Below are 27,990 nucleotides of genomic sequence, written 5' to 3'. Positions count from 1 at the left end.
AGCGACGACGGGGAGTGCTGCAGGAGCTACCGCAGGAAGTGAAGAGTCTGGGGGAGCGGGCGTCGGAGGACCGGTTGATGACGCTGCTGTCGGAGGAAGTGCAGCAGACTGAGGGGTGTTCGAACCTTCGGTCTTGCCCTCCTGAGAAACAAGTCGAGTAATGCGAGGTGATGAGCAAGGTACCGATGATTCAAGAGAAGGATGGGCTTACGTACCTCCAGCTGCTCACGCTCGCGACGTCTACGAGGATTGAGACGCTGAAACGCGTCGGACACGACTCGATTCAGACGCTTGGACATACGGTGGCGAGATGGTGAATTGAAGAATGAAGAAATGTCACAACGGGCACCAGTACCGTGGCTTCCATTGCGACAGAGGCAGTTGTGGTGTAGTGATTTCTCCGTGGTTGCGGATTATCACCCGTTGACAAGGATGTGACACCGCCCAAGTTGTTCAAGCGACGAACCCTCGGTCGAGTGATGTACAGAGACGCCAACGTGCAAGGGACTCGACGGCGTCACCTCCGAGTTTTCAATAAATATCGGATACGGCCCTATGTCACTGAATCCAGGCTGTCCTTATTATTAATAATGGACTGGCCGGATTCGCATTCAGCGGACCATCTACGGTACAAACTCTCAGTGGCGGTTGGGATGAGTTCGCGGAATACTCAGCGACCTTTAGAAGACACGTTAACCGTCTGGGACAAGGCGCGGACCGTTAAAGATGCTCATGCGACAGTGCAGACGACGCTTGGCATGCAAGAAGATCCAGAACGGATCATTGTTCACTTGATATTTGTATACTTGATTAGGACTTCCTATTAGGAATAGACCCGAAAGGGTAAGCTTAAATACAGAACAGAATTTCCACTCAAGCACACAGAGCGACGTCCGGCTTCAAGGTAAGCGTCAGGTCAAGCTTGTTTGAGTGTGTAATGCCTGTCGGTGAACTCGAAGCTCTGTAGCGAGGGTTCATCCGGCAAGGCCAAGAGATTTTGTGTATTGGCCGATTATTATCGGGAGGTTTTACGTGACAGCTTATTGTTGCCTATTTGCACGACTGGGAGTGCTTTAATTGCCTCCCTTTTATTTCTTCCAGCCGAGTGTTGAACACTCGGTGATCTCGTAAAAGGCTTACCCGTGCCTGGTACCCTTCCGCTGTTGGGACCACGAGGATTCAAAACACCTGCTAGCTTTGCTCGTGCTAGTAGCGTGTTCTTATTTTACTGGTTGGCCTATATAAGTAGTTTACAAGGTCCAGTTTGTCCCGGTGCAAGGGCAGAACTGGGGTCTTCAGGTCCGCCCGAACGATCGTTTACTATCCTAGTAGACATATTGTTGTGGGAACATCCTAACTACATTTGTAGCTAGAGTTCACGTGGGATTTCCAACACCACACTCGATCCCTGGGAGCAGTGTGGTAACATTAATGCGGTCATTGAAGCTTTCTACAGTGGTCTAGACGATCAGGCGCAGGAGCAGCGATGCAAGCTTCTGTACCAGTGGCGACCGAAGAAAACAACTGGCATGCACGACGGCGCGTGGACGCGTCAAAAGGAAGTCTCGCTCTAATGGAACAGGTATGTCTCTCCCCGCCGAAGATGAAAATGAGCTAGTTGTATGGATACAAGAGTTGAGGGGAGAGGATGTACCTATTTTCGCTACAGTGCTTCACCTACAGGCGAAAGAGGTGGCCACTGTGCATGGTATCATGGGGTTCCAAGCTTCGTGGTCCAGGATGGAACGGTACAAAATCCGCGAAAAGTTTTCGATGCGAGCAAGAACTAGCTTGCTATACAGGAAGCGGATATTGTAGCAAGTGAGATGATACAGCAGAATTTGCTAGTTTGGTAGATGGTAGAATAGAAGCTGTAGCCGAAGAGCACGACACTATTGAAAGCCGACCGGTCTGCGACGAGCTTCTTGAATAAATTCATGTATATCGCTATTGCATTTTCTCGTAGTTCACGAAGCCCGACGTACATCATATTTTATACACAATTATTGTTGCGAATTGTAATACTACATGATTGTCAGTAACAAGCGGAGGATGCCGGTATACACAGACTGGACTGGTGTGCCGTCGATGGGATGTCCGGTGTACCATTCTGGAATTCAGCGGCGCGGGCAAAGGGAACGATGAAGTAATAGGGTGATGCACTCGCATGAAAAGGCAGTATCTGGTTGGCCACAGACTTTATGGTCGTGCATTGATGTGTTTGTGTCGCCGCACCTATCAATCCAGCAGTTCTTTCTTTGTAAACTTCTTAGGCGCTGGTTATATTGCACACGCACGTAAAATTCGTTTCTCCCATTGCTGGTCGTAGTACCGATTTGGTTCTCTCTCCTTTATTTTCAAAACGCCCTTGGCAAAACAAATAGTCAGCGCCGAGCCTGGCATATCCAAAACGGAGTGGTTGGGCCCTACGGTTCATCGTACAAATAAGAAAATTACTCGTCTTCTGGAAATGCGACGAATCCAACTCCCAACCATCAATACTCATCTTTTTCAGGGCTTCCTTGTCTTTGTTTAGTTGCTTCATCCATAAGATTGCAATCATCACTCAATGCAGGCCAAATGCATTCGCATACAACATTAGTACGAGTCAACACGCTGTTTAATCCCCGTGTGGACTTATCGAACTTCGTGCGCGCTGTCCGGCCTGCAACATACGTTTGCATACAGCATTAGCCAATATTATACATGATGGATATGTGCAAAAAGTACACAAGCGCTTCATCTTGCCTCCTCCAGCAAAGTCAAAGTCATCAGCACTGCCGCCGTCACTGTCCTTGTCGTCGTCTTTGTCAGAATCCATCGGGCGTCGCTTCTTCTCAACGACGAGCAACCCACCACCGCCGTTTTCCGCTTGATCTTGGATTTGCTCTTCTTCTCTTGGTTCGCCTTCTTTTTCTTCTTTGCAGCATCTTCAACAGCATCTTGATCAGCGGCGTTTTCTGCACAGCCACAGCTTTAGCCTCAGCTAGCATGACGATTCGTCACGCAACCTCCTTGTCTCCCGCTACTTAGCAAGCAAGTGCAGATTCGGCATTTTTGCGACTTGACGCGCAAACGATTTCCTCGGCTCCTTGGTCTCCGGGGTCTTCTGATTCGCTGGGGTCTTCTTTGGCGTCCCTGCTTGGCGGTTTCTTGACCGCCTTGGTCGTCTTCTTCGCCTTCGGCGCTGCCGCTTTCTTCTTGCCCTTGCCTAACTTCTTGATAGCCTTCGCCGCGGGCTCTTCCTTGTGCATTTACTCATTGTATTGGTCAACTTACTCCACTTCTTTTTCAAACCGTTAATATATATCATCTTCGTCATCGACATCCTCTTCCGCACTCGCAGCAGCAGCGGCGTGCCCCTCTGCATCAAGTGCACAGCGGGGCGTCTTACCTTTTAATGTAGGATTCTTGGCCAGCTTCACCTTGGCCTTCTTTTTGTCCTTTTTCTGGGGGGGGTCCCAACGTCAGTGTCGTGGTCGCGTTTCCCGTTCAGGTAGTCCATGTGCTCTCGAAGGAGGTAATGACGCTCCACAACATTTCGTCCTTCCCGGCGCTGCAGACATTCCTCGCGCTTTTTTCTCGCTGAGCGACGGGGTGGCATCGTAGCCTCTTTCTTTCAAAATGACTAAATCCGACTTGAGGGGAGGGGAGTTTGGGTGGGAAAGATTTTTAATGCGCCTTACATCAGAGACTGTTTATGATCCGACCAGAGGCTATTTATGATAACAACATGCCTACCCCCGTGCAAATTGATCAAAACCAGTGCATGCACCTTTTTATAACGAAAGCGTTTTATCCTGACGTTTGTATGGAAATCGCGATTTCCGAGTCATGTCTAATGTAACATGCTAGCATATTAGTTTAGGTCGCAAACTATATTAATAGCCTTGAGGGTGGAGTGGTTTATTTGTGGTACGTGTGGTTTACACTTGGCAACCAGTTTTATAGCCATCATTATAGTTCTTATAATATTCATATCGCATCTGAGTAAATCTGCTGAGATGTAGTCATCATTTACGGTGATGAGAGCCATTTATGCAGCTTGTAATATATATGTAAAATGGCAATCGTCAGGGCTGTGCTCTGTGCAGCTGTGATCTCTAACGGTGCTAAGCTCCATTTTTATGGTTTTAATTCCCTACTCGCTGGCTGCTACTGCGTAGGGTTCTGAAGCACAACAAAGCACAGGTAACCTTCGTGTACCACGTCACTTTCGAAATGTGCCCGTCGATCGACAATGCTGCAATATAGGGGAGCCGGGTGGAGGACCCGGGGAGCTCGCAGCTCGAAGGATACGTATATGAGGGAGATGTAGTTATCTGATAAAAGGGTAATTACTGCTGTAAATTTTGCGTTGTGTGATGGGATAAATGTATATTGTAAGCAAATTTCTTCATCTAGAGTTGCGTAAGAAGGCCTCATAGCAGCTACGGCTCCTCTCGCTTACACCTGCTCATGAATTCGTCAAATGCCAGACCACTCACGTTAAAGATGTGCTTTCTTGAGAAGCGGTCGTATCATCTGCCGCCGACAACGTACATGTTGCTAAGATTTACTACACATTTTACATTTAGTCGTCGTCGTAAAGCCTTTGATAAGAATAAACGCCGTTTGACTTGTTTCTTTCCGTTTTTTATTTATTCACAATGAAATATTATAATCGTTGTGAGCCGACACCGAGACAGAGCAACCGGTCAGTCGATGCTACGTTTCTGCAGCACTGCAATATCGCGTTGGCATCGACGATAAGTTCGGTTTATCTTCTGAAGTCTTTGTGACTGTAAAGAAAACTCCATCTCATAGGCTGCTGCCCGCTTAACGTATTTACATGTAATACTGTAGCTCCACCTTCACTTTTAGCCGAGCTAAACGAATGGTTGAAAGAGGTGAAAGTGACGGTGGAGGTGGTGGCTACGATGAGGATGGCGGTGTTGATAAGTTTGAGGGTCTAGCTGCCATCCTCACCGGCCGAGGTAAGTTGGCTATAGAGAAGTTGTTATTGGTTACTAACAATCAATAAACTCAACCTGAAAATACTTGTCAGCTACACGAGTCAGACGCTTGCGTGCCAAATGGCTATTGCAACTCAAAACAATACTGACACTTTAGCTAAATGGTAGAAAATTCTACAATATCTTGACAAGGAATATATTTTGGCTTCTAATTTCAGCTGCGCTTAAAGGTGTTTTGCACGTCCGCTTCGTTCCTCGCAGGCGATAAATTCCGGCTTGGGCGCGCCGAATCTCAGCTTCTTGTGCTCGTTCTAGCGTTAACGCAAGGCTCCGCGCTGCAGTTAGTGCAGCTATCTCTTACGTTTATGACGCCTTTTGCTCGGTTTCTAATCCCTTTAGCGGCGCTTCTTCTCATTTTGCTACAGCCTTCAACCCCCCCTTTCTTGCTATGCTGCACATTTGGCTTGTGCTCGTTCTAGCTTCAAAATAGCTCCCATAATCGTTTTGGAGGCAGAATGCTCATTTTTCATGACCTTGTGAAATTGTTCCCTGAGCTTCTCCTCCAGCCTCAGGGTTTCTTCAGCCATGCAATCTTCATGAAGCATTTGTCGTTTTGCCTTTCACTTGATCGGAACTTTCGTTGAGGATCGTTTCCGTACCTCTTCTGGCTCGGTTTGTTTTTTTCTATCGTGTATGCCCTAACATTGATGTTGTTATTTTGAAGCCGTCGTAGTCCCCTGTCGTCAATCTGCCAATTGGTAAGGGGCCACTGGACCACAAAAATCGCGAGCGTTTGGCGTTTCGTGTCGTTTCGGCTGAGCAAGTCGAGCGTACTGTAAAAAATGCTTTTTCGCGATCCATCGGATGCAAGCCTGTAGCTCACCACGAGTTATGTATTCCTTGAGGTGCTAATGAATCGAAGAAAGCATGCTCGATCCCGACAGTGCCGTGGAGTATTGTGTGAACAGTGTTCGATAACTCACTCATCTATTGTGCGGTGCCACTTGGATTAAATGAGCGACCAAAGGTCGGAGGATGTGAGTTGTCTGTGGGGTAAACCTGAGCAGTTGAATTCCTTTCGTGATGACATGTCAAAGAGAGGAATTGTGTTCAGCCTCGTTGAGGAGGTTAGTATTGTTAATTGGAGTCAGCTAATTCTTGGTTCCTTAGACAAAGTTTGGCTTGATAGCCGCGGCATGATACGAAAAACTATACTCGATGAGGGAAGAAAAGGTTGCCGAAACCACGGATTTATATATTTATGTTTATTGGAGCTAACGGATTACCCAACAGCTACGACACGCAAGGGACATTCGACAGATTGGGCTTTGTGAATTGCTGCCAATATTTTGTGTACTTTGCACGTGGTCTTGTACATCAATAGCCGGGATCTATCTCGGTGTGGACTCTCGATGGAGCATCAATTCATCGTCATCCAGGGATTATATATTACCTGCGAAGTGTCGGTTTGCATTGCCGGCGTACTTAAGCTGAATTTCTGTTTGGGTACGTTAAGAAAGCTTTTATGCGCCACTACTATGGGTTCAGCGACAGCCTGACTTAGCTTGCTGTGAAGACGCTCCAGCGCTTAAATCATTTGACATGACACGTGTGAATGAGTAGTAGTTTGGATGCTGTAATGCGTTTTAATCCAGTCTGACCACCCTCTAAGGGAAAACGCCAGGTACTAGATGTTTAAAACGGTGAAGAGCAAGCTGACAGATAATAGGACGAGTTAGCAATTATGACGCGCCATTAGTTAGGCTAATGAATATCCTAATATCCGCTCTCGACTCTTGGTGATCAATGTCAGCAATGTTTTCAATCGGTGGAAGAGGATCGACAACATTGCTAGGTGGACGAGCTTTTAATTCGTCTATAAACGCCTCGATGATGGCCTTTCTGTCTGCTAGTTGATTCGTTTGCATTTCAATACGTCTTGCTAAACCGTCCACATCACGATGGAAATGCTCGTTATCTGCAATAGCTGCAACAGCACCGTCCTGTGTGAGTCGTGATGATCGATTGAGGTTTGAAATCGACTGGTCAAAATGCGAGTCCACTGCATTTAATAAATTTGACACGTGCCCCGATGGGGGATCGAAAATTGCACCAGTCCGTGCTAAGGGATTTAGGTGTCGATTAAAAGAATTTGCCCACATGCGCCAAACAATCCCTGACACTTGAAATGTGCTCTATAAGCGTTGCTGCAACGGAGTGACCACATCGTGCACAGCGCTCTCCCCAGTTGCACCTGTTCGATCGGTTACTGGAGGCTGAATGCACGCCACTTTGAGGCTGAATGCACGCCACTTTGAGGCTGAATGCACGCCACTTTGAGTACCTCCGAAGGTGCTGCACGTGGCAGCCGTCGAGCCGGAGCTCCTACTAGCTCAGGATACGAAGCGATACACGTATTAGGCATCGGGTTTTGGTGCAATCTCAGCGGTGTTGACCTGGTTATTGGTGTTGTCTCTCGCTCGCTAGCAGTAGTCGCCTCCACGTCTCTAGCGCTTGGTCTAGAGCTCGCCACAACCCCCCCCCCCCCGAGATAGGAATCAAGCTCGTTGACCCCGGGCTTAGCTCTAGAATAGTTGAAGCGACATAAATTTATCAACGTCTCGTAACAACCTCTTAGTTTCATCGCCTTATTGTACTCTTCCATAGCAATATTCGCCCTCTCTCTCATCTTCGAACTGTTCGATTTCGGACGGCCAACGCGTCTAATATCACCAGTCCGCTTAATCTGCAGTGGTTTCGCCTTGGTAGCGCTAAGCTCATTTGCCTGATTGTCGGTCAGCTGAGTGCGTTTACGGCGTACCAATACGTACACTCAAGCGCTATCTAGACGGAGCCCATGCTGGCTGTCTGCTGGAAGAGAGGCAGCAATCTCCGTGGAAGAAGAGGATGGGATTGTGAAAAGTCTCTTAGAAATAGCTCGCAAAGGATTTCCAGCTACCCACCTGCGACTGCAAGCCATGTTGATGAATCTCACTAGTGACTGCCGTGAATATCAGTTTGGTAAATCGGGGCCGTCGTCCAAGTGGATCACTAAGTTTCTGGCTCGTCATTCAGATCGTTCTTCCGCTCATAAAGGTAGGATCCTTGACACCGCTCGTGTCAACGCTGTGAAGTCAGACGGCATTGAACGATTGCTCACCGAATACGATGATGTGCTAAAAAAAAAAAAGAACTACATTCCACCTTCTCGAGCTTACTATTGCAACGAGACAGGAGTGGAACCACAAGGTGGCAACCACTAGAACGTCATTGCTGATATAGGAGAAAAGGAGGTGTCCGTTCAGCGCGGTGCTAACCGCCCGGAGACTTAACTGTTGCTGTGTGTGAGTGCAACGGGCGCAGTCATGCCATCCCTTTTCATTTTCAAGGGCGAAAATCTATCAGGTGATATTATGCAGGGGTCTCCGCCTGGAAGTACTGGCACAGTAACGGAGAATGCATTCATCGACCTGACAGCGTTTGAAGAATGGCTTGGCCTCCTCTTGCTACACATTTCTGCAACACGACCCGTTTTGCTGATTCTCGATAATCCCGTCTCCCATACTGGTCTATCAGCCCGACAACAATGTCTCGACAATTGTGTTCATTTGCTCAGTTTTCCTCTCATACGACCCACATCCTTCAGCCTTTAGAAGCGAAGAATTTTCGCACTTTCAAGTCCACTTGGCGCGATACCATATACAACTGGGCTTCTGTACGCAGCGATGTCAATCTGCCACGCCATTGCCGTTCAGAAGCTATCGGGCGTGCCCTGTACGAATCTTTATGTCCGTAGGTAACACTAAGCTCTTGGACATCCACCGGTTTCTACTCCGCGCTCCAATGCAAAGCCCACCTGCGCTTCTGAAACTAAGTTGAAAGGCGTTATATATCTGTACAAGATCCCTTGTCTATTAGCCAAATAAATACAAGAGGTGTACGGCGACTGAAATGACAGCATTAAAATATCAGTCTTCAGGGCGTACCCCTTCATCTCACAAACCCAGCGAAGGTAAAGGAGAGATCTCCGACGAAGGTTCTGACCAAGTTGAAGAGGGGAGCGGCTGGATACTCACGATGACTGCATGGTTGAAAAGCTGCGAAAGTTCGAAGAAAAATGCAGAGATCAAGAGCTCAAAAGGATGAAGAAGGAAGAAGTCGTTTCCAAGTAAGTCGAGGACAGCACAAGAAAGCTGACATGTAAGGAACGTAGCTAAGCAAGAAAAAGAAAAGCTAAAAACAAGGCAGAAAATAGAAGCTGGCCTATGTAAGGCTGAAAAAAATCAGCGGAAGGCGGAGGCAAGATTAAACGCTGCGATTCTGCAAAAGCAGCGAAACAGCAGAAAGCAGCACTGAAATTGCAGCGATCACAGGAAGCTGAGAGTCTCTTATGGTGAAGAAGGTCAGAGGACGAAGCGGGCTCATAAAAACCTCAAGCGATGCGATTTCTGAGGCCTAGAGAGCTGTGCAGCTGCAAGACATTGTAGAATATGCCGACATTTAGATCAGATGTTGGGAGATTTTTGCTCAGAAACACGACCTGGAAGGAAAGGAAAATTGGTTTGATTTGAAAATGAAGCACATCATAGTATGTGAGCTCTCTAGAGACGTGATTATAATCTATTGTGTCGCACATGAACTAAGCCAAGATGCCTAATTAATTGGTGATGCTCACATTGCTATAAAATTGGCATTGGTTGCAGAGTTGTATCAACACTTGTGAACATTTCCGACAAATTGATTCCCTTTACAGTATTCTGCGTGAATTGCGAACGCCTGATATATATGCCAGTCTGTAGTGTATAAAACGACATTGCTCAAAGCAGTTTGGAGCGAAAAAACAGCCTGTATTGCTATAAGCTAACAAAGCAAGGAATTGATGCTCGCTTTGTTAACTAAACCCGAATGTTGCCAACAGTGTTGAATGGCTGTCGCGCTCACCTTCGACTGTGTCCGCAGCAGCCTCTATGTTGACCGAGTCTGATTCTCCAAAGGCTTTGCGCCACTTCAGGCCGTAACTATCCTGTAAGCAGCGTAGCCAGGAAGGGCCGAGGCGAGGACACCGCTCAGGGGAGAGGCGGAGCTTGATAGCGAGCTGTTTGGCGTGCTCAATTATCCATGCTCCGCTGACGCTTACGCCTTCAGCCTCAGCGAGCATGATAAAGCTACGATGTGCTCATCGAGTTGTAGGTGGGCGTGTGGCTGCGCCTTTTTGCGAGTAGCCTTCTCCACTAGCTGCTTCAGTATTGTAGCTGACGACTTGAAAATACCACACATGGTGGCTGGCAAAGCCACCATGTCGTGGTTGAGAGACAGAACTCGTTTACGGCCCATTCAGCAATTGCCTTGTAGGACATAGTAGGAGAGAGTGCTTGTTTCTTGATAATGACCACCTTCTCGGCGCAGGTAAGGCGTAGCCGCTTCGTAGGTTTGCGGGGATTGGTGGATTTGGTAGCTTAGCAATGGCAGGGCAAGTTTAAATGTGAAGATCCGTTAAACTACATGAGCATACACGAAAAAGATCGCCAAAAGCGCGCCAATTTCAAATGTTGAAATGTACTGGGTTGTTTTTGCTAAATATCTCCGGTGGATTCAATACCTTTGCACATCTCCTTCTTGTCGTGCTGATAGGGTTCTATTATTCTTTGTGGTAGCTTATACGTTCATGACCAGTTCGCTATTCACGCAGAATACTGTACCCTTAATCATGGAAAAGGTGTTCGGTTAAGTGCGAAGAAGGTAACCGGGTTTTCCGAACCGGACCGAGCCGATTTGCCTCCAGCTCGGCCGACCCAAGCTTACGTAAAGAAGTAGCCAGGCTGCCAGCCAGAATTTTTTGTTATCTTCTTCAAACCTTGATTAGCTAGTAGTAGGACGAGGTTTTCACCTTGAAAAGATTTTGTCGCGTGGGAAGCCTCAAGTAGGAGCTACAACGAGTCTAACTTTCCAAAGCTAATCATGCAAACTTGCCCCTAGAAGTGAAGTCCGAAGGAGGAAACTTAGAATTAATGGGTGCTACCCATGCTTTTAAAGCCTAACCCTTTTAGAAATCGTGGCCGCAATTTTTATCACATTTCTAACTGCGGTATATCGCTCTACTTTAATCGTACATGTATGGTAGTGGCACGCAACGTTACGGTGTTGCAGTCGCCGCACATCCTGCACGAATGCTGCATGATCTAAAGATCGCCCGCCTAACACAGTTCTTCGAGCTGCGAATTATGGCATGGCATGATACAGTAGCTATTAATAGAAAAGTTTTTTTATTTGGTCGGTACAATTATGATAAAGAGTCTTTCTGTGGCGCTTTTATATAAATGGTGATAGCGACAGCCGAACAACTCGGTAGGTAGACGCACAAGGGTGTTTAGACAGCGACCGTTAGGCGGATCGCTACGTCTAAGCTAGCAGAATAGTCTGCAGGAACTCAATGTCGTCGTCGCTCCACGTTTCCTTGTCATCCGAGCATGACACGATCGGCATGTAGCCGAAGCTGTCGCCCAAACTGCTAATATCTCCAATCTCCTCATCTTTGAGCGCCGGGATGCTGTGGATACCTCGCATGGGGATCGTCAGAAACGAGCCCGTCATGATATCGTCGATGCCCGTAGGGGTCGATTCGTCCTTCGTTCCCGACGAGACTTTGTTATAGCTGTTATCTTCAGTGTGGCCGCTCTGGTGCTGAACAGACAACACCAGCGGTGATCCCATACCGCTCTGACCGTAGCCATGCGTCGGAACCTGGATTGGGGGAGCCAGATCCATAGTTCCGGTCATCGCAGGTGCATCGACCGATACCATGTGCAAAGGGAGGTGCTGCAGCAATGGGGTCCCCATCGTTTTTTGCTGCTGGTGCTCATAAAAGAGCTGCTGGGCCACCGCCATCGAGACCTGCTTCTTCAATACAGCGCGACGCTGCGATCGCTCACGACGACGAATGGCATGCACCGTTTGGTACTTGCGGTCACTGCGACGCTGGATCAAGTTCTGTTTGACGCGGTGCTCCTCGCAAAGCGAGTGTGCTTCACCATTGCGCTTGAGGGTACGTTCGTTGAAGCACTTGCCGGTCTTGTACTGGCACTTGCCGTAGTTGGAGCGCTTAGGAGGGTTTTCGTTAGTGGCCATGGGTTCAGCTTCGCGCTTGTGTCCGCAAGTTGCATTGGAACTTTTGTTGTTGGTTGCCGTCATATTTGGAAGTGAGTCGAAGATAGAAGAAATTGAACTGAGCTCCGTTGGACGGGGCGAAGTCCAGGTACAGGAGTCGATGACGGCCTGTTGGGCGAAAGGAGAGAGTGTTGGGTGGTCGAGTCTGCTGTTGTTGGCCCTTCGCTTGCTGGCAGATGGTCGGCGGGGGAAAATTGCAAACTGACGCTTCGGCTGTTCACATGATTGCCGCACGCAATTGCAACGAGGTGAACCACCTGGCGCTGGGAGAGACCAGCAACAAGACTTTCGATGAAGTGCTAGCTATTGTGGTCTTGGTTTAATAATACCAGTCTTCCCACAATCTGGGCACATTTGAGTAAGCGATATCTTAAAGGTGAAGGCAGGCACCCCACTTCAAGTGTACCAGTGTAAAAAGCATAGCCCGACCTCGCATGCACCTCGATATGACGAAGGTAGTCCGAAATTGGCCGGAGTGTTGCGATCGCGCGCTGGTAATAGACTCGTTAAAATTCAACGCTCTTCTAAAGCGATAGAAAATTCCTCATCCAACTCCATTTCGGTTGAGCTGGTCCATTTGCTAGCATTAATAGGCTCTCGTCCTCGAGAATCCGCCGAGGACGCTGGAACAGGTGCCGAAACTCTACAGGCAGCTGGTGAAGGCAGTTGCAGGGTGGGGGGTGGGGGGGGTAATAGATCAGTGTTGCTGCATTGGATTATGGGCTTCTGAACAGCATACAGGTTTGGAATAACCACTCTCTATTAATATGTGTCGTTTATCATTTGAAGATGTAAGATCTCACAGTCAAACGTTCCAGGCTTTCGGTTCAAAAATGTACCAACTTAAAAAAAACAAAAAAGTATTAATAGCTCGAGCCCCCTTGCGTACCGGGTTGAGTTTGAATAGAGCACACTCGGACGACAGACACCCATCTCGGTGCAGATCTCGGTGATATCCACCTGACTCACTTCAGTTGAACCCGAGTCTGCAATGATACGGGGCATTCATGAAAGTACCACTCAATTTGCGGTCAAAGTTTGTTTAGAGCGCCGACCCAAATCGGATCGTGCCGATCCGGTCGACGTCTATCCTTTGTCAATCCTTTACAATAATAAGTTGCGCGATACATTAGTAGATTTCGCTTCAACACGTGGTGAGCCGACTCGTCTCGTTTCCAGTCGTAGTCCAGCTGCTCCTCAATGGATCCCTTCGATACACAAAATCTCGCTACATTTACGTCGGCTGTCACCTCCTCAAGCAAAGACCATTTGCAAAAGCAGACAGCAGTTCCGCACACGTCGAGGTGAGCGTGTAATGAATCGCACGCAAGTTATTTCTACAGTCACGCTCCTCGATTGACAGACGCAGCCTATTTACATGTTAAAATGAAGTCACCATTCTAATTCTACACGTAGTATCTGAGGTTCAATTGTCCGGTTGTCGGGTGGGTGTACACCGTTTGTGCCGTGCTCTCTGCATTCGTTGTTGAGTTGCGACGAGCTGCACTACTTGTATCTGTATTGCAGATGAGATTTATCGTTTGGTCTCTAAGATACTGAAGAATGCAGCAATACGAAGACTACAGCATGTATCTGCGCAGTGGAAAGTCCCGGAACACTTCAAGATTGTAAACGCAATGAAACAGCGACATCATACATCGTGTCATATTATGTCCAATTATTTTACTTTTACTGTATTATCTCGCGTGGCCGCATGCATACAAAGCATGTTGCTTTCATCGAGAAAGAGGGCCAGAGTCACGCCGTTCCATTCCACGTGCCTCATGCCAGTCCCGCACACCTCTGACGTGGGTCGGATAGGCAACAAGGACAACGCTTGACGTGGTATTAATATCACTTGCATTGAAAAACACACAAAATAATCTAAATAGATGGCTTCATTTCTAGTACGTTGATTCTTTGTACCCATGACGTATTTGAGACTATCTCGCATGGGGCTGCTGCGACCGCAAGAGCTCCTCGTGGGCCGTCGCTTCGCCATGTGGCTATTGGGGCCGTGGGCTCTTGGTCCTGGCCACAATGTCTCCGATCTGTTGCTCATGGACCAGCAGATGGCTCGACAACTTGGCACCACGTTACGACCAGCAGGACGTCTTCTGTTGCCCCTGGCGGCTGCGCCCGGCCCTGACCAGCTCGCCAGCTTGCGTCTCTGGGTCGATGGAGACAACGTTGAGGCTTCTTGGACTAATGCACTGCAACGCCAGCAGCTCGGAGACTTCGTGGCTCTAACGGTCTTCAAGCAGCCGGACGTACCAGGTCGCGCGGTACGGGTTAGCAACGTTTCGGGCAACGTTGGCTCGCGCGTGTTGCTCTCGAATCAGTACGTGAAGCTCTGGGATTTCCACGTGCCATCACGTACGAGTTGTGAGCTGCACGAACATTTGCATCCGTACATGTTCTTAAACCGAACGGCCTGTGAGACCCAAGGACTCGGTGCAGAGCTTCAACCATCAGGACCTGTGACGTCCTTTGCGGCGTGTGAATTTCGGTGTGTTGAAGTGAACGACACCGAACGACACGTCCATGCGTTCCTCAACCCGGGGGGAAACGATGTGCAGCAGTATATCGTTGAGTTCGTAGTGTGAAATAGCATGGTGAATTGCACTTCGACGTATTTACAGAGTTTTATTTAACGCCGTCGAGAGCGAGGTCGTTGTTGCAGATGCACTGTCTTACGTGCCAACTCGTCCTCCATTTGGTTGAGTCTATCGAGTTCGCCACGAAGCTCCTGGGTTCTTGCTTGTAGTGTTTCGGATGTGTGGGGTCGACAGTCGAGTAGTATCTTGACGCCACTGCGGATTCCTTCCTCCTCCCAAATTTCACGTGCTCGTGACCAGAATAATCTCTCGAGACGTTGCAAATCCTCTCGAAGCTGAGTTCTCTGTTGCGCACAGTTTGCTAGTACAGTCTCAGGCGGAGTGTATACTCGTTCCTCATCTCTACTTGCTTCTTCTTCTTGCTGTTGGGAACTATGAGAATGCGGACTTGAGCTTGCTGGAGGGTCAGTTCGTCTGAAGAAGCTGCGTTGGTGTCCAGTCGGAGGCAACGCAAACGGGAATGCGGAGATTCTAGAGACTGGGCTGTCGAAAGCGGCGCTGTATATAAAGTCTTGGAAAGCGTCGGACGCGACACGTGGCTCTGAAGATGCCAGTGACACTGGAATGATACTCTCACCGGAGAAATCGACTGATAGCGGGGTGGAAGGAGCTCTGATGCGAAATTGAATGAGGAACTCGGGAACTACAGCGTCCGGATATCTCACTAAGTACTCCTCCTGTATCCATGATCATAGCAGCAGAGTGAGTGCGCCAGAGTACGGTCGGAAAAGTGATTCAACGTACCTCGTTAGTGAAATGGAGGGCACCAACGCTCGGGTCTTCGGGGAAATTTGAATCGGCACTATTCTTCACTCGTAATATCTTGCTCATGGCAACTCTGCACAGTCCGAGATACTGCACTGCTGGTACCTGGTCTCCTGAAGCAGTTCCAGTTACTGTGGTGCGCAGTTCCTCTAGCGTACTATACCTGCTGAATCGCCTCGGAAACTGCAATTCAGTGCCGTTATTTACCTTTAAGCGAGCGCGAAATGCCATACTCGTCCCAGGGGCATCTTTACGGTCGTGCAGCAGGCTTCATGTAACTGAGTGAGTATTTTGATAGTGAAGGGAAGTAATTTTGTGTCTCAAACGTACGCTGAGCGACTAAATACCTTGATTTCGGCTCCGTGGGGGTCTAAGAAACGAATTTCCCCGTTCTTCTCTTTTGCTGTGTGCATACCGTATACAACGCAGCGTTTAACGCTGTCCGCGGGTAAATTGCAAAATAACCCTTTGATCTTGATATCGGAGTTTGTCTTGGAGAGCGAATCGGTAAATCTCTGAAAGTTACTCAGCAACACTCGGTTGTCGATCTTGTAGACCTCGAGTACCTCCAGTGGTTGTCCAGGTGATGAGAAGAAACGTTTCTTTATATTCTCCGTGGCAGCTTTGACGCAGCGCTTGCGCTGTGGGTCTGACACTGGCAGTCTCCACATCCGCACCTGTCCAGACGTCTCGCTTTCGAGTTGCAACGCGAAAGAGCTACACAGGAACAATTGTTTAGATTCAGAGTATCAAACGACAGACCACTCACACGTACTTGAATCGGAAAAGCAGCTTGGTTAGTGCGCGTTGGTCGTTGTACTTCGCTTCTTCGCATTTGTTCCATGCCGTGATGTACTTACTCTCGGCCTCCAACAAAGCGTAGAGGTGTAGGATGTCGCTTGTCACGTGCTGCTTATAGGCTTGTTCAAGTGTCTGGAAGTGCCGGAAGTATCGATCCAGCGCACTCGAAGCAGGGTTTTCAATCGGCACGAGGTGGTTCGCTACCGCACATACATTTTCGTTGTCGTACACTTCAATCACGCCTCGTACAGCATCCCAACGCTCTTTCGCTGTACGTCTCCGCTGTCGCGTATGTCGCCGCATTTTGCGTGTAAATGCTAGTTTATCTTCACTCGGCTGTATAAGCCGTTGCGTAGCCTCCTTCTTATCATCGTCTAGGTGCAAGAGCTTCACTAAGAACGGGCGAGCGCCATGGAGAGTTCCGTGAGGCTCACAAAGCTTTACGCCGTTCAAGCGGACGAACACCTCTCCACTCTGGATGCCTCGGACTTGCTCTGTCGACCTCGCTTGCTGCGTACTGGGAACTGCGCTAGCAGTCACCACCATCCCACAACTACGAAGTATCAAGAGCGAAAAGATTTTTAATCGATGAGAACTGTTCATTCGATATGGCTACAAAGGTTAGCGAAAAGATCTTTATTCGATTACCGGTAGTGAGAATTGTAGCCATTGTTCATTCAATTTGGTTACAAAGGTTATGGTTGTGAGGTTATACTTTGCACGGAGCCTGACTTGGAGACTCCACTACCAGATGGAAGCAGCGGTGATGACAGACGCGACGTAAGCCGCTTTTCCTCTTCACTGGCGCGCTTGCGAGCTTGTCGTATCCAGCGCAACATGTTGGAACGAATGAAAAGTCCACTGAGGTAATGCTGCGTGAGCTTAGCTCGATGTAGCATCGCGACGCACGTTCTCACTTCATGCCATACGCGGTCAAGCTTCTCTTGCAATGCTGCCGTGTGCGCTGAGCTTGTAGCTAGTCGTTTAGCGTATGGCTGTTGAATCTGAAGCTGTTGCTGCAGTAGAGGTGTGTTGGCCACGAGTTTCTCTATAAGTGCACTCTGATTCTTGAGCAGCGCCTTGGTCGTCTTCTTCTGATGTGCAGCTTCGAGTTGATGCACCACGTCCGAGCGGACACTGCGCCAGTATCGCGCCAGATCTTCAACTTCTCGTTGCGTTGATGCAATATTGGCTCGCCCCGCTGATAGACGGAGATCCTGCAGGTCGCGCTCGTCAAGACTTACCTCCGGTAAATGTGTGTCGAAGACACGAAGCTGATACGCACGCGTCACGCGCAAGAACATGTCAAGATTCATGAATTCTTGGCCGGCATCACTAAATACTAAGCGACATTCACGCGCTGCTATCCGTCCCGCTGTGACTCCGGTCACTATCTTGATAAACTCGTCCAATCCTATTCGATCTCCACCCAAATCGTTTGTAGCAAATGCCTGTCGATAGCGCTACAGCACAAGAGGTTAGAATGACTCTAGAAAGATGCAGCTCAGATAAGCTTACCTCCTCTGTCTGGTGGGTTTTGGCTGTCCATTGCTTCAATAAGACGCTCATCACATCGTCAAGCTCGACGAATCGAGTCTTATCATCCGTGTCGTCGATAAAATCGACCGGATATTCACCATCGCTTGTAGTCGAGACAGGAATATCCGTCACGCCTGCTATTCCAGCGGCTCTGATACGAGGCAGGCCTTCGATCTCAGCACACAATGCACGCAGCGCTGACTCTGGTAGAGAAAAAGCAAACAGCGTATTCGTGACAGTCACGGCGTGCTGGACATCAATTGGACAGCTTCCGTTCGCTGTTTCATCGAGACGCTTGCCTGATTGGAAGATCTTCATCTGTCCGTAGAAAAGATGCGCGAGTGCGTGCATGTAGTACAAGAAGACGTCGTAGCTTGGCGGACCCGATTCGTACGCGTCTGACGTCTTCACTTCGCCCAGTCCACATACCGAGGCGAAGAAAGCCACGCGAGAATCATCTTGGAAAGCCAGCAACCCATTCAACAAGTTCTCGAGCCGTGCACCTACTGCAGCAGGAGCGTTGTAGCGTGCAACCAAGTAGTCGCACACGAACGGCGCTACAGACCAGAGACTCGCTGTCTCTAGCTGCAGATGATCCACCTTGAGGAACTCCAGCCAGATATCCAGTACTAAGGCTTTCGTGCGAGCCTTCGACAGAGCAGGCAAAGTATCTAGCGTTCCATCGGTATCTTCTCTCGACTGTAACGCAGTATGAGCTCGTAGATACAGCTGCCACATTGGCGGTACCTCACCTCCTCTTGCTAGTAAAATCTTCTCACTTGTGCTGCTGTCTCCACTGGAAATTGGGGCTTGAAACCCGCCACCTTCGCTTCGAGGATGCCGTTTCCTTGTTAGCGCCGATGGAGCAGTTCTCTTCGCTCGAGGACGCAGAAGTGTGCGTCCCGATTTGTTCTCTTTACTGGATCGGTCTGGAGAAGATGAAGCTGTTGTTGTAGTTGCACAACTGTTTCCCATCCCTGATTGACACAAGAAGCGTCGAGGGTTGTACCCAACGATAGCGATCTGTGGCGCTATCACCGCTCGAAAGACTGTACAGCGACCACGGAGGTAAATGCACTGATGCTCTTTTCTGCGTGCACTGGCTAAGCGCTGTTTCTCCTGCTCCACATCTGGTGCCGAGAGCGCTCTATCCAGCGCTTCCAGATCCAATGCGGCGGTAGTGCCGTCAATAACCACGGTCAGAAGACGTAGCAGCGTGTCGCCGCCCTCAACATGGTTCGTCTAATTCATTAAACAACACGTAAGTGAGAAAGAACAAGGACATTGCACAAGCTACATCACGTACCCGCTGTACAAGACTTTGACGTAATAGAAAGTCGCTCGAAGCCACCATGTCGACAAAAAATGGTCCCCAGACGTCCACATTTCCTAAGAAAACCTCCTGAATCACATTCGGATCCATGGAGCTCAGACACGTCAGCAGATGAGGAGACGCTTGCAGCTCGTGGAGTAAATCTCGATTCGCACGAGATGTCGGGCTGTCTCCACCATTTTCGCTGCTGTTTTTCCGGCATTGGAAGATCTCTCTAAGCACAGCTAGCACGGCAGTTTGGTCTTCAAGCGCAAGTCTCTCCAAAGTTCCAACCGAAGCGCGCGATATAAAGTTCTGGACCCCTGGAGTCTGTTGCAGTAGTAGCATCATCTGATAGAAGGCAGACACGTCGCCACGCTGATGCATCTTCGTGAACAACAACTGCAGCGGCTTCGGGTGCTCCAGCAAAGCTTCAGTCAAGTCATTGAGATGCGACGTGAACCACTCCAGCAGTAACATCGTCCCTTGCTCCAAGGAACCCCCAGTCGGTAACGCTAACGCTATTTCCTCGGTAGCAACGGACACTTTTCTCGTTTTGGTGGTCGGTAGGAAGCTGTCGTGGCTGTAGATACCACCTGGAGGTCTCCACAGTAACTGCACTCCTTTGTGCCTTTGCACTAGCGCGTCCAGAAAATCACACGCTTTCGCATCTAACGACAGGAATCTCTTCACCAGGTCAGGGAATTTTACGATAGAGAAGAGCAACATCCCTGCGTTCAAGGACATCGCACTTAGTAGTGTCTCTGGACTGCGGTTCACGACGTTGACGAGAAGTTCAGGATTGCGACGTTGTCCGGCTATGATGGCACGCACCAACTCCGTGAGCTTACGTTCGTCATCAGACCGACCACTCTCGAGCTCCTGTCGCTTCTCGCGTGCTTCCTCACATCTGTTATAGCGTTCCTGAATAGGCTCAGATGGCTCCATGTACGTGCACAGAAGATCTCGCAGCTTTACGCGAGCTTGCACCAATATCCGCTCCTCTATCTCCTCACAGTCCACTCCGTGCACGCCATTATGTCGCTCGAGCGCTGCCACTTGTTGCTGTTCCACCTCACAGAGGAGATCAAACACATCTTCACACGTGCGGAGAACATCAGTATGAGATGCCAGCAACTGCTCCGGTAAAATACCGGAGCTCACAGGCCGCGAGCGTCCTTGATTCGAAGAAATATGGATTTGACTGAGCCTGCCATGACCAGGACTTGATGGCACAAGGGCGCTCAATAGAACCTGCGGGATTGATGTCTTGGATTCAACTGCAGCGAGGGTCGAGTCCGCAGCGTCGCCGGTTAGTAATAAGGAGCGCGAACGAGCCCTAAGGACGCGCAGCTTTCCTAACGCACGTGGAGTAGTAGGGGCCAGGGCGAGGTGCCTTCCCGAGGCTGGAGTCTGGTCGGGACCGGACTCGTTGATGATTCCCAGCTGAGAGGCCAAATTCAAGTTTCGACGCGAAAGTTGCCGCTGGTGATGGATTAACTCGGAGACATAGGTTTCTTCGAGTGCGTGCAGGACGCTCTTGAGAGTAGTAGCCGCCTGTGTAGCGGAGATCGAGGGATCCAGAGCCTTGTACGCTAAATTCTTCTCTTCGGGACTCAATCGTTGCCACACAAGAATCACGAGACGAACACGTTCTTGCAGCACGAGACTCGCCAGGGCAGCTCCTCGTTTTCGGGTCTCTTTCCACGACATCTTCTCTTGTGATGTATCCATCTCGGCATCATCTGACGCTTGAGATCGGAGGAGCTGGTTCGCAGACGCTTGGGTTGTAGCAGTGGCATTCCAAATTACGAGTAGCAGTTCGTCGTCAAGTACAGGGGTCAGAATCTCAGCCACAGCACTCACTCTACGGGACAAGTCCATTTGCTGAAGAAGTTGACCGACACCAGCTGCACTGAGCTGATCGAACACGTGCTGCTCTGCGTGCTCGCGTAGCTTCGTCAGCTTGACGATCTCTTCGTCTTGAGCTAAAATCTTCTTGCCTTGACGCCCGACAACGTCCGCGTATTGTTGTTGCTTCTCAAACTTATGGTCCGGATCATACTCTGCGTAAATGGAGTTCGCAAGACCACCCACGAGTACATTCCGTAGCAATGCTGATGCTCCACAAGCTGCGAGAATCTGCTCGGTAGCTTCAAGACATAAAGCGGTACAAATACGGTTTACTGGGCCAGCTTTAGGGTTCCCAAAGCGCCCACTTTCGGAGTGTCGGAGCAACGCTTGCCAAGTTCGAGCCATCTTGGTCTCCAAAGGCATCAAAGGGTCTTCAAACTGCTCTGCTCGTCTTGATACCGTGGCGTACAATACTTCGTCCAGATGTACAGACACTGGTTGCGTTTGGTTTTCATATGCGCCGTTGATACGTGGAAGCCCTGGAGTCGTGACAGAACGTGAATCATCGCGACGACGACGAGACGGACGAGTCTCGACGAAATTAAAACTTGGCAGACTAACTCCAACGTTTATGGCGCGGTCCAACGTACTATCTTTCCTCGGGAATATACGTCGTGTCGGAGCCATCACTTCCGATCCAGCATCTCCAGGCGACGACTTGCTCAGACGCGATGGGTAAATATAGCGAAGGCCTAATCAGAAATATCACGGGGTGGTCTGCAATGAAAAGGTCTCTTGTGTCTGATAGATGATGAGAAGGTTAGAGGAACAGCAAACGGCATTATACACGTCTGATAGACAGCCAGCTTGACCACTGTACAGTGCTATAGGATAGCCGCCTGTCGCGGCTTCATGCGTTTCTTAAGCTTGGCCAGTTCAGACGCCATTAGTTCTTGTGACCAGATACGTAGCGAGTCAATCATCTTCTTCTTGAGGAATTCTTCGGCCATCATTCCGTCGTCATGACGTGAGATGCTATCGTCCATGTCTGTGTATGACGCCCCAGCCAGCGCCAAGGCCGCATCTCTTGCACTGCCATGGTTACTACTATTGTTACCGCTAAAGTCTCCAAATCCACCCATTCCAGCACCATCTTTCTCCAAATACGTCGATAAGTCCTTGAAGAATCCAGCCATGTCCTTGACACCATTGGGGAAAATGTTCCGCATGCGTTCGATAGCCTCATTGTCTTTTTTCCTCTTCTCAGCTTCTTGTTCCTCCATCGACGCAGTATTTCGACCTGTATGTTCCTTGCGATTACGTAGACTCCGCACCCAGCCGTTGGATCCTCGAAAGTCCTCAATACCGAGCTCCTCTGCGTATCGTTTGCCGACATCTCGGATCAAAGTGTCCGTGATCGTGCCGTTCTTCTCTCGATTCATATCGAACCAGTTCTCCACGAGTCGATTGAGTTTGTCGAACTTGGATTTCTTGTTAATGTGCTTGGAACAGCCCGATATGTTGTCCTTGTAGTAAGCCTTCTTGAACTCTTCCTTGCGCTTCAAGATGCGACTCACGGTGCTCTTATTAAGTCCGAATTGCTCTGCTAGACGGATGCCGTTCACAATTTCTTTTCCGTGATGACTAGGCAGGATTCCGTCCTGTTTGCTGCGACTGGAGCTCTTGGGGTCATATTGGTACTGCTCGGCCACTTCGATGATGCGGATCTTGGTCTGGAGGTCGATACTGACGTTGGTGCCCTGCCTCCTCTTCTTACTCTTGCGTGAAGGAGTCGAGGTAGACGCTATGTCCACTTCGTGCGACGCGGAGGCGATCAAACGTCCACTTGCACTGGAAACTGAACCGGAAACACTCGGTACGTTCAGGTTAATTGCGTCTGTTAAGCGTCGATATTCGTCGTTAGATTTTTGCATTTCGGTGTTGAAATCCCCGCCAGCGCTGCTCTCGGTCTGGAAGTATTGTTGCACGCTCAGCTGCTGTTGACGATGATGAGACGCGGCTGAAGACGGTGACGAGGACAGTGGTAGCAGCGTAGGCGACGTGGGCAGCGTCAGAGGCATAGACAAAGGCTCACTCGGCTCCGCGCTCTCGTGAGAAAAGGTTTCAAATGACGTGTCGGCCGCGCGTGGCTTGATCTGCGGGCGTCGCTCCGTTTCCTCTACATCCTGCAGCGTCAGCGCGAGCATCTCGTCGTCGTTAGCGGCCGCAGCAGACGTGTTCATGACGACGATCTGGTGGCTCGAGTTGCTCATTGAGCTCGGGGGTTGTTGGATTAGAGTGATTTTATTTAGGGTTGATTACATAGAGGTGTGGTGCACATAAATTGGTTCGGAGTGTAGGCCGACGCGCAACCTCGGCGGGTGCGCACTGCAGTAGCCCCAGATACTGCGTCAGCAACTTCTGGAAGGCCTCGTCACGCTCCTTCTGCGTCATGCCAAGTTTGATCGACACGTCTACGTCCTGATTATCGCAGTGTTCATCATCGTCGTCCTCGCTGAGCTTGTCGCAGGGGTCCGATTTGGCGTCTCGTGTCTTGACTCGCAGTCGACGGCGCGTGCGAGGGTCCATTTCCTCGTCACTGGATTTAAAGTGCCGGACAGCCACTTCAACATCGTCGGAGGTGGCGATGTCGCTACCCTCGCCCTCTAACTTCACACTTCGCCTCTTGTTACGGTGTCGTGGCCACCTCCGCTCGTGCTGATACTGCGGGCTGAGATCGTTCGACTGTCGTCTTGCATCCTCTTCGCCATCGTCTTCTCCGTTCTGTAGATGAGCAAGTAGTGACCGATGACGACTGCGCTTGCGCTCTTGGCTCGCCAAATGTAGAAGCCGCAGCTCCTCGCTCAACTCGTCACTGTTCGTGTGCTGAATGCAGTCGGCGACTTGAAGCTCATCGATGGTATTTTGGCTACGTTCATCGCTTTGCTCGTCGTTATTAAGTTCATTTGAAGTGTAAATACCACCATCATCAGCATCGGAAGTATCACTGTCCTGGTTTCGATCGTCTTCTTCGTCAACAGGGAAAATCGTCTCTGGCTGCTCGTCCAATGCACCTGAAACTGTCTTCATGGTGATAGTATCATCGCTCTGAACACTCAACATAGGAGGAGCACGTCCAGCTATGATCGACATCCGTTTGGGATGCGCAGACCTCGGTTGGTACCCCACGCGGTCTCGGATTTGTGCTAGTGCTAGCTCCGGTAACTCCCCACCGCGCTTCCACATTTGTTTATTCACATCTGGAGCAGGAATCTCGAGCTGATCTTCCTTGTCTTCTGGCAAATGGTCTCCGATCTCTCGACGACGAGCTGCAGCCCGTGATCTACGTAGTATCAATGGAAGTTCCTTACCCTTCTCAGTCCTCTTAGGGGGCTTTTTCGGGAATACTTGGATTTCAACAGAAGCTTCGGTGGTACGTTGCTGGACGTTTATGCGTCTCTTATGACGAGAACGGAATCGAGCAACAGGAGGGCGTGGCGCCCCTACTGCCTCCGGTATCACTGCGATCGTGGAACGATGCCACGCCTTGCTTTCCATGCTGGCTGGATCGACTGAGTCCTCGGTATCCTCTGCAGGTGGTGTAGTCAACGGTGAATATGCTCTCGATCCTTTACGTAAGACAACCTCTCGCTGTATCTTCATGCCTGTTCACACAACAATGCCAAATAATTAAAGCTTCAGCAGTATTAAGGAAGGCCGGATATCTTGCCTTGTGTCCCGTAGGAGAAGTACCCTCGCTGATCCGACTTACCGCCACGAGAAGCCAGGTCTGAGCGAGGCTGCTGATGGTTAGATTGCGTAAGTTCCCGATTCTTTGAATCGAGCAAGCTGCGTACGCGAGCATTTTGTTCCTCATCTTCAGTAATGCTTCGAAGCCTTTCTACCGTCGTTCGTCTTGACGTGATTGCGCGCGGAGCTTCGCCACCGACAGCTACAACCTTATCTGGTGTTTTTGCCTCATTTCCTTGCTCGGGTTCGTGCAACATTCCAAGGGCTTGGATGGCATGCAAGAACGAGACATCCATTCTTTCGGTTTTAAAGTCGAGCTCGTACAAGTGTTTTCGCTCCGGAACAACGCTGCTTTGTGACGTTTTGCTTCTATCGGCGTCAATAAAGGGTGCCATTAAGCTCAGCTGACCCGCACCGGTGTACGGACCTGTATGATTCTGCAGCGTGGCATCAAAAGGAAGAGATGACGGTGCTCTAATGGCTGGAGTACTTGGTTTTGTATGAGATTGAGTTTGAGTTCTCCTAGACGTCTTGTATCCCTTTCGGGGTTGTGGACGCGTTGTAGTATCAGTCACAACATTCTTGTTGATAGTAATCTTGATTAGGGGAGTATCAGGCGTCGGTGGGGTCGATGAAGTGGGTGGACGACTACCATCGTTGTCGTGCCCGTTATTTCCCTCTTCAATCTCGTCATCCGACCATCCTTCCCAAGTGTTTTCTAACGGTTGTGTTGGAATTGAGTCCTGCGGTGGCTCCTCTTCGGGTAATGACGTTTCTTCCCTTTCGTCTGGAACCTCCTCCGGCAACACCACCGCTACGGTATCCATAAAAGATTTCCAGGCTGCCTCGACATCCGAAGTGTCGTCATCACTGTCATGGTGACTCGCGCCGATGAGTTGAGAGGCCCGCTGTCTTCTTCGAGGAGTCGACGCCGGGGATGTGTGCTTGTCTTCTATGGTCTTGCCATGAGTGCTAATGCGGCGGTTTGCTGTGTCTACCGGTGGCACAGGAGGAAAAAATGTTTTTTGCTTTTCGGTCGTATCGGCCGTCGATTCCTGGCGAGCTGGGACCGTCTCCTTCGGTGGTTCATTTGTATTTTCATCACCGACAGTTGCTGCGGAAGTGAGCTTTGAGACAGCTGAAGAAATCAAGGACGACCTCTTTGTGCTCGACCTCTTGAGCACTTTAGTAGCCTTACGTTTCCCTGCATCGGAGGCCTTCTTTTTCGCTTCCTTGGCAGCCTCACGCTTTGCTTGAGCTTCTTTCTCTCGTTTCAAGCGCAGTTCCTCTACTGCTCGACGAAGTCGACGCGCTCGAACAGTTTCCCCTACCCGACGCCACACTGCTTGAATTTTTAGTGCACAGCGTGAGTCGAAGAGATACCGACGTCGAGTTACATCTTCTACGGTACGCAGTGCCTGGTCAACAGGATAAAGTGCCATGTGCTTGGAGAATTGTAGTAGGTCCTTAAAAGCCATGCTTGCATTGTATCTCGGCTTCAGGCCGCCTCGTCCAGTTGCAAGTGCAAAAAGGTCTGTGTTTGCGCTCAAATTGACCCCGGAAAGAGGCGTTGTTACTCTAAGTTCCTTGAGTAGCGCCTCGGTGGTACGTCCAAAGATTTCGATTTCAGCAACACGATCGCAGAAAGAAGCTTTTGATCGCACCCAGATGAGAACGTTGCGCTTGATGATACCTGCTGCGGCACGTTGTTGGACACTTTGATAAGCGTACGATTGTTCTAGACGCCGGAGGTTTTCTTTAACCGGATCTGGAGAGCGAAAGTGAATGCTACCCTCGTCAGTATCATCTTCATCGTCTTCGCTGGAGGATTCCTCGTCGAAGACACCAGCGCGATCCCAGCGCTCAAGGATTGCCCTAGCATCCATTGCCACCTCAGCCAGACATACGTGTCCATCTTGGAGGTATTGAAGACGTTCTACGAGTCTTACAAGAGGATCGTTGTCATAAGCGTCACTTGGTTCGAAATCAAATAGGAGCTTTTCGACATCTGCAGCCCAGGACCTGAATCGGTCGCGCTCTAACGGACTCGGGCCGTTGCGCTGCGAAGCTTTACTTCTATCACCAGCTTCTTCTCCATTATCCCCGAGTTCGCGCACATGGTCAATAATATCCAGCAACGATGCCTTGTTGTCGGCACGCAGTAAAAAGTCGTGTCGTCGAGTCTGCGCTAGTTTCTCTTTGAGACGAGATTTTTGTGCCGTGATGTGGAATTGGGATGAACGTTGATTTAGACTTGCTTGGTTTCGTCGGCGCGCACATTCGAGCTGTATGAACTCCTCCTGCAACAATGAAAGAAAGAAGAAAACGATGGATATCGCTCTACCTAGGGATCAACGGGATAGATAAAAACGCACTGCGGTCTCAGCGAGCATGGAGAACGGGGATACTTTGCCCATTGTTGCCTAGCGAAGTGTGACGGGGCCTGTGGTATTTTTACCGGGAAAATGCGGAAGCTGGTTACAATAAGATGAGAAGAAAAAAGATTGAAACAGTCCTTCGATTCACCAAAATTACAGATAAATTGGCCAGAGCTAGATTGCCCAATTCAGTTCATTCCGCCCGTGGTGACACTTGGGTTCTTCTCCAACCAAGCAGCGGTGAACAGATTGAGCTTCTCTCTCGCCTCGCGAGTGTTTTGCTTGTTAAAGTACTTGGTCACGTCCATGGGATCCTTTCCTTTGTCCACCCAGCGATTCATTTCCGCGGTCCACTTCTTGGTCCACTGCGCTGAAGGCTCAAAATGATCGTCCTCTTTCAGCTCTTGGCGGCTCGGTCAGTGAAACCAGCATCTGCGATTGTTGCAAAGGTGAGCGCCACAACAAAAACAAACAGGAAGCTGTAACGCATAGCTAGGATTCTGGCGCTGGGATGAAAATTGCGAAGTGACTCGATGCACTACGAGTCCGACGGTAGGTTTTTGGACGTTGAATGGCTGTACTTTACAATTTAAAAGCTTTAAACATACATAACCTTCCAGGAAACCGATTCGGTCATCCGCGATACGTTATGGAGATTCGGGCAAACGTCCCATCCGAGGTTTTTCTACCGTATTCCTAATGTGATCATATTCTTGAGGTGGCCCATCCGCCAGCATAAAAGATACCTGCATGGAAAAAAGGAGGTACTGTAGCGTGTGCAAAAATATACTTCGTACTTTGTCATAAGGCGCGACAACACAAAATTTAGGTTAATTTGATTGGCTGTTGGATTT

The 27,990-nt window shown here is 49.5% G+C and overlaps 8 protein-coding genes across 8 annotated transcripts; 1 reads left to right on the top strand and 7 right to left on the bottom strand.

Annotated features, from left to right (window-relative positions):
• Positions 1 to 2,620: 2,620 nt before the first annotated feature.
• On the bottom strand, positions 2,621 to 3,605 carry PITG_15860 (uncharacterized protein; the record flags this gene model as incomplete). Its single annotated transcript, XM_002898051.1, has 3 exons — positions 2,621 to 2,665; positions 2,857 to 2,960; positions 3,065 to 3,605. The coding sequence occupies 3 exons, from the start codon at positions 3,252 to 3,254 to the stop codon at positions 2,621 to 2,623; spliced, it is 339 nt and encodes a 112-aa protein (XP_002898097.1).
• A 6,021-nt stretch (positions 3,606 to 9,626) lies between these two features.
• On the bottom strand, positions 9,627 to 10,113 carry PITG_15859 (uncharacterized protein; the record flags this gene model as incomplete). The annotated part of the gene is made up of 2 exons (XM_002898050.1): positions 9,627 to 9,634; positions 9,897 to 10,113. 2 exons carry the CDS (start codon positions 10,111 to 10,113, stop codon positions 9,627 to 9,629), a joined length of 225 nt encoding a protein of 74 aa, XP_002898096.1.
• Positions 10,114 to 11,199: 1,086 nt separating this feature from the next.
• PITG_15858 (uncharacterized protein) lies at positions 11,200 to 12,302 on the bottom strand (the record flags this gene model as incomplete). The annotated part of the gene is made up of 1 exon (XM_002898049.1): positions 11,200 to 12,302. One exon carries the CDS (start codon positions 12,078 to 12,080, stop codon positions 11,355 to 11,357), a length of 726 nt encoding a protein of 241 aa, XP_002898095.1.
• A 1,769-nt stretch (positions 12,303 to 14,071) lies between these two features.
• Positions 14,072 to 14,725, top strand: PITG_15857 (uncharacterized protein; the record flags this gene model as incomplete). Its single annotated transcript, XM_002898048.1, has 1 exon — positions 14,072 to 14,725. The coding sequence occupies one exon, from the start codon at positions 14,072 to 14,074 to the stop codon at positions 14,723 to 14,725; it is 654 nt and encodes a 217-aa protein (XP_002898094.1).
• An 814-nt stretch (positions 14,726 to 15,539) lies between these two features.
• PITG_15856 (uncharacterized protein) lies at positions 15,540 to 16,849 on the bottom strand (the record flags this gene model as incomplete). Its single annotated transcript, XM_002898047.1, has 4 exons — positions 15,540 to 15,575; positions 15,635 to 15,770; positions 15,833 to 16,219; positions 16,278 to 16,849. 4 exons carry the CDS (start codon positions 16,847 to 16,849, stop codon positions 15,540 to 15,542), a joined length of 1,131 nt encoding a protein of 376 aa, XP_002898093.1.
• A 149-nt stretch (positions 16,850 to 16,998) lies between these two features.
• Positions 16,999 to 21,695, bottom strand: PITG_15855 (uncharacterized protein; the record flags this gene model as incomplete). The annotated part of the gene is made up of 6 exons (XM_002898046.1): positions 16,999 to 17,766; positions 17,822 to 17,899; positions 17,960 to 18,771; positions 18,829 to 19,084; positions 19,149 to 21,481; positions 21,581 to 21,695. 6 exons carry the CDS (start codon positions 21,693 to 21,695, stop codon positions 16,999 to 17,001), a joined length of 4,362 nt encoding a protein of 1,453 aa, XP_002898092.1.
• Positions 21,696 to 21,892: 197 nt separating this feature from the next.
• PITG_15854 (uncharacterized protein) lies at positions 21,893 to 23,251 on the bottom strand (the record flags this gene model as incomplete). The annotated part of the gene is made up of 2 exons (XM_002898045.1): positions 21,893 to 22,780; positions 22,889 to 23,251. The coding sequence occupies 2 exons, from the start codon at positions 23,249 to 23,251 to the stop codon at positions 21,893 to 21,895; spliced, it is 1,251 nt and encodes a 416-aa protein (XP_002898091.1).
• Positions 23,252 to 26,000: 2,749 nt separating this feature from the next.
• Positions 26,001 to 26,644, bottom strand: PITG_15853 (uncharacterized protein; the record flags this gene model as incomplete). Its single annotated transcript, XM_002898044.1, has 2 exons — positions 26,001 to 26,044; positions 26,095 to 26,644. The coding sequence occupies 2 exons, from the start codon at positions 26,642 to 26,644 to the stop codon at positions 26,001 to 26,003; spliced, it is 594 nt and encodes a 197-aa protein (XP_002898090.1).
• Between the last annotated feature and the right edge of the window lie 1,346 nt (positions 26,645 to 27,990).

Source organism: Phytophthora infestans, genomic scaffold (genome assembly GCF_000142945.1).
Source record: "Phytophthora infestans T30-4 supercont1.39 genomic scaffold, whole genome shotgun sequence".
NCBI lineage: Eukaryota > Oomycota > Peronosporomycetes > Peronosporales > Peronosporaceae > Phytophthora > Phytophthora infestans.
The sequence above is the reverse complement of the archived record's forward strand: the minus strand, read 5'-3'. Positions and strand labels throughout refer to the sequence as shown.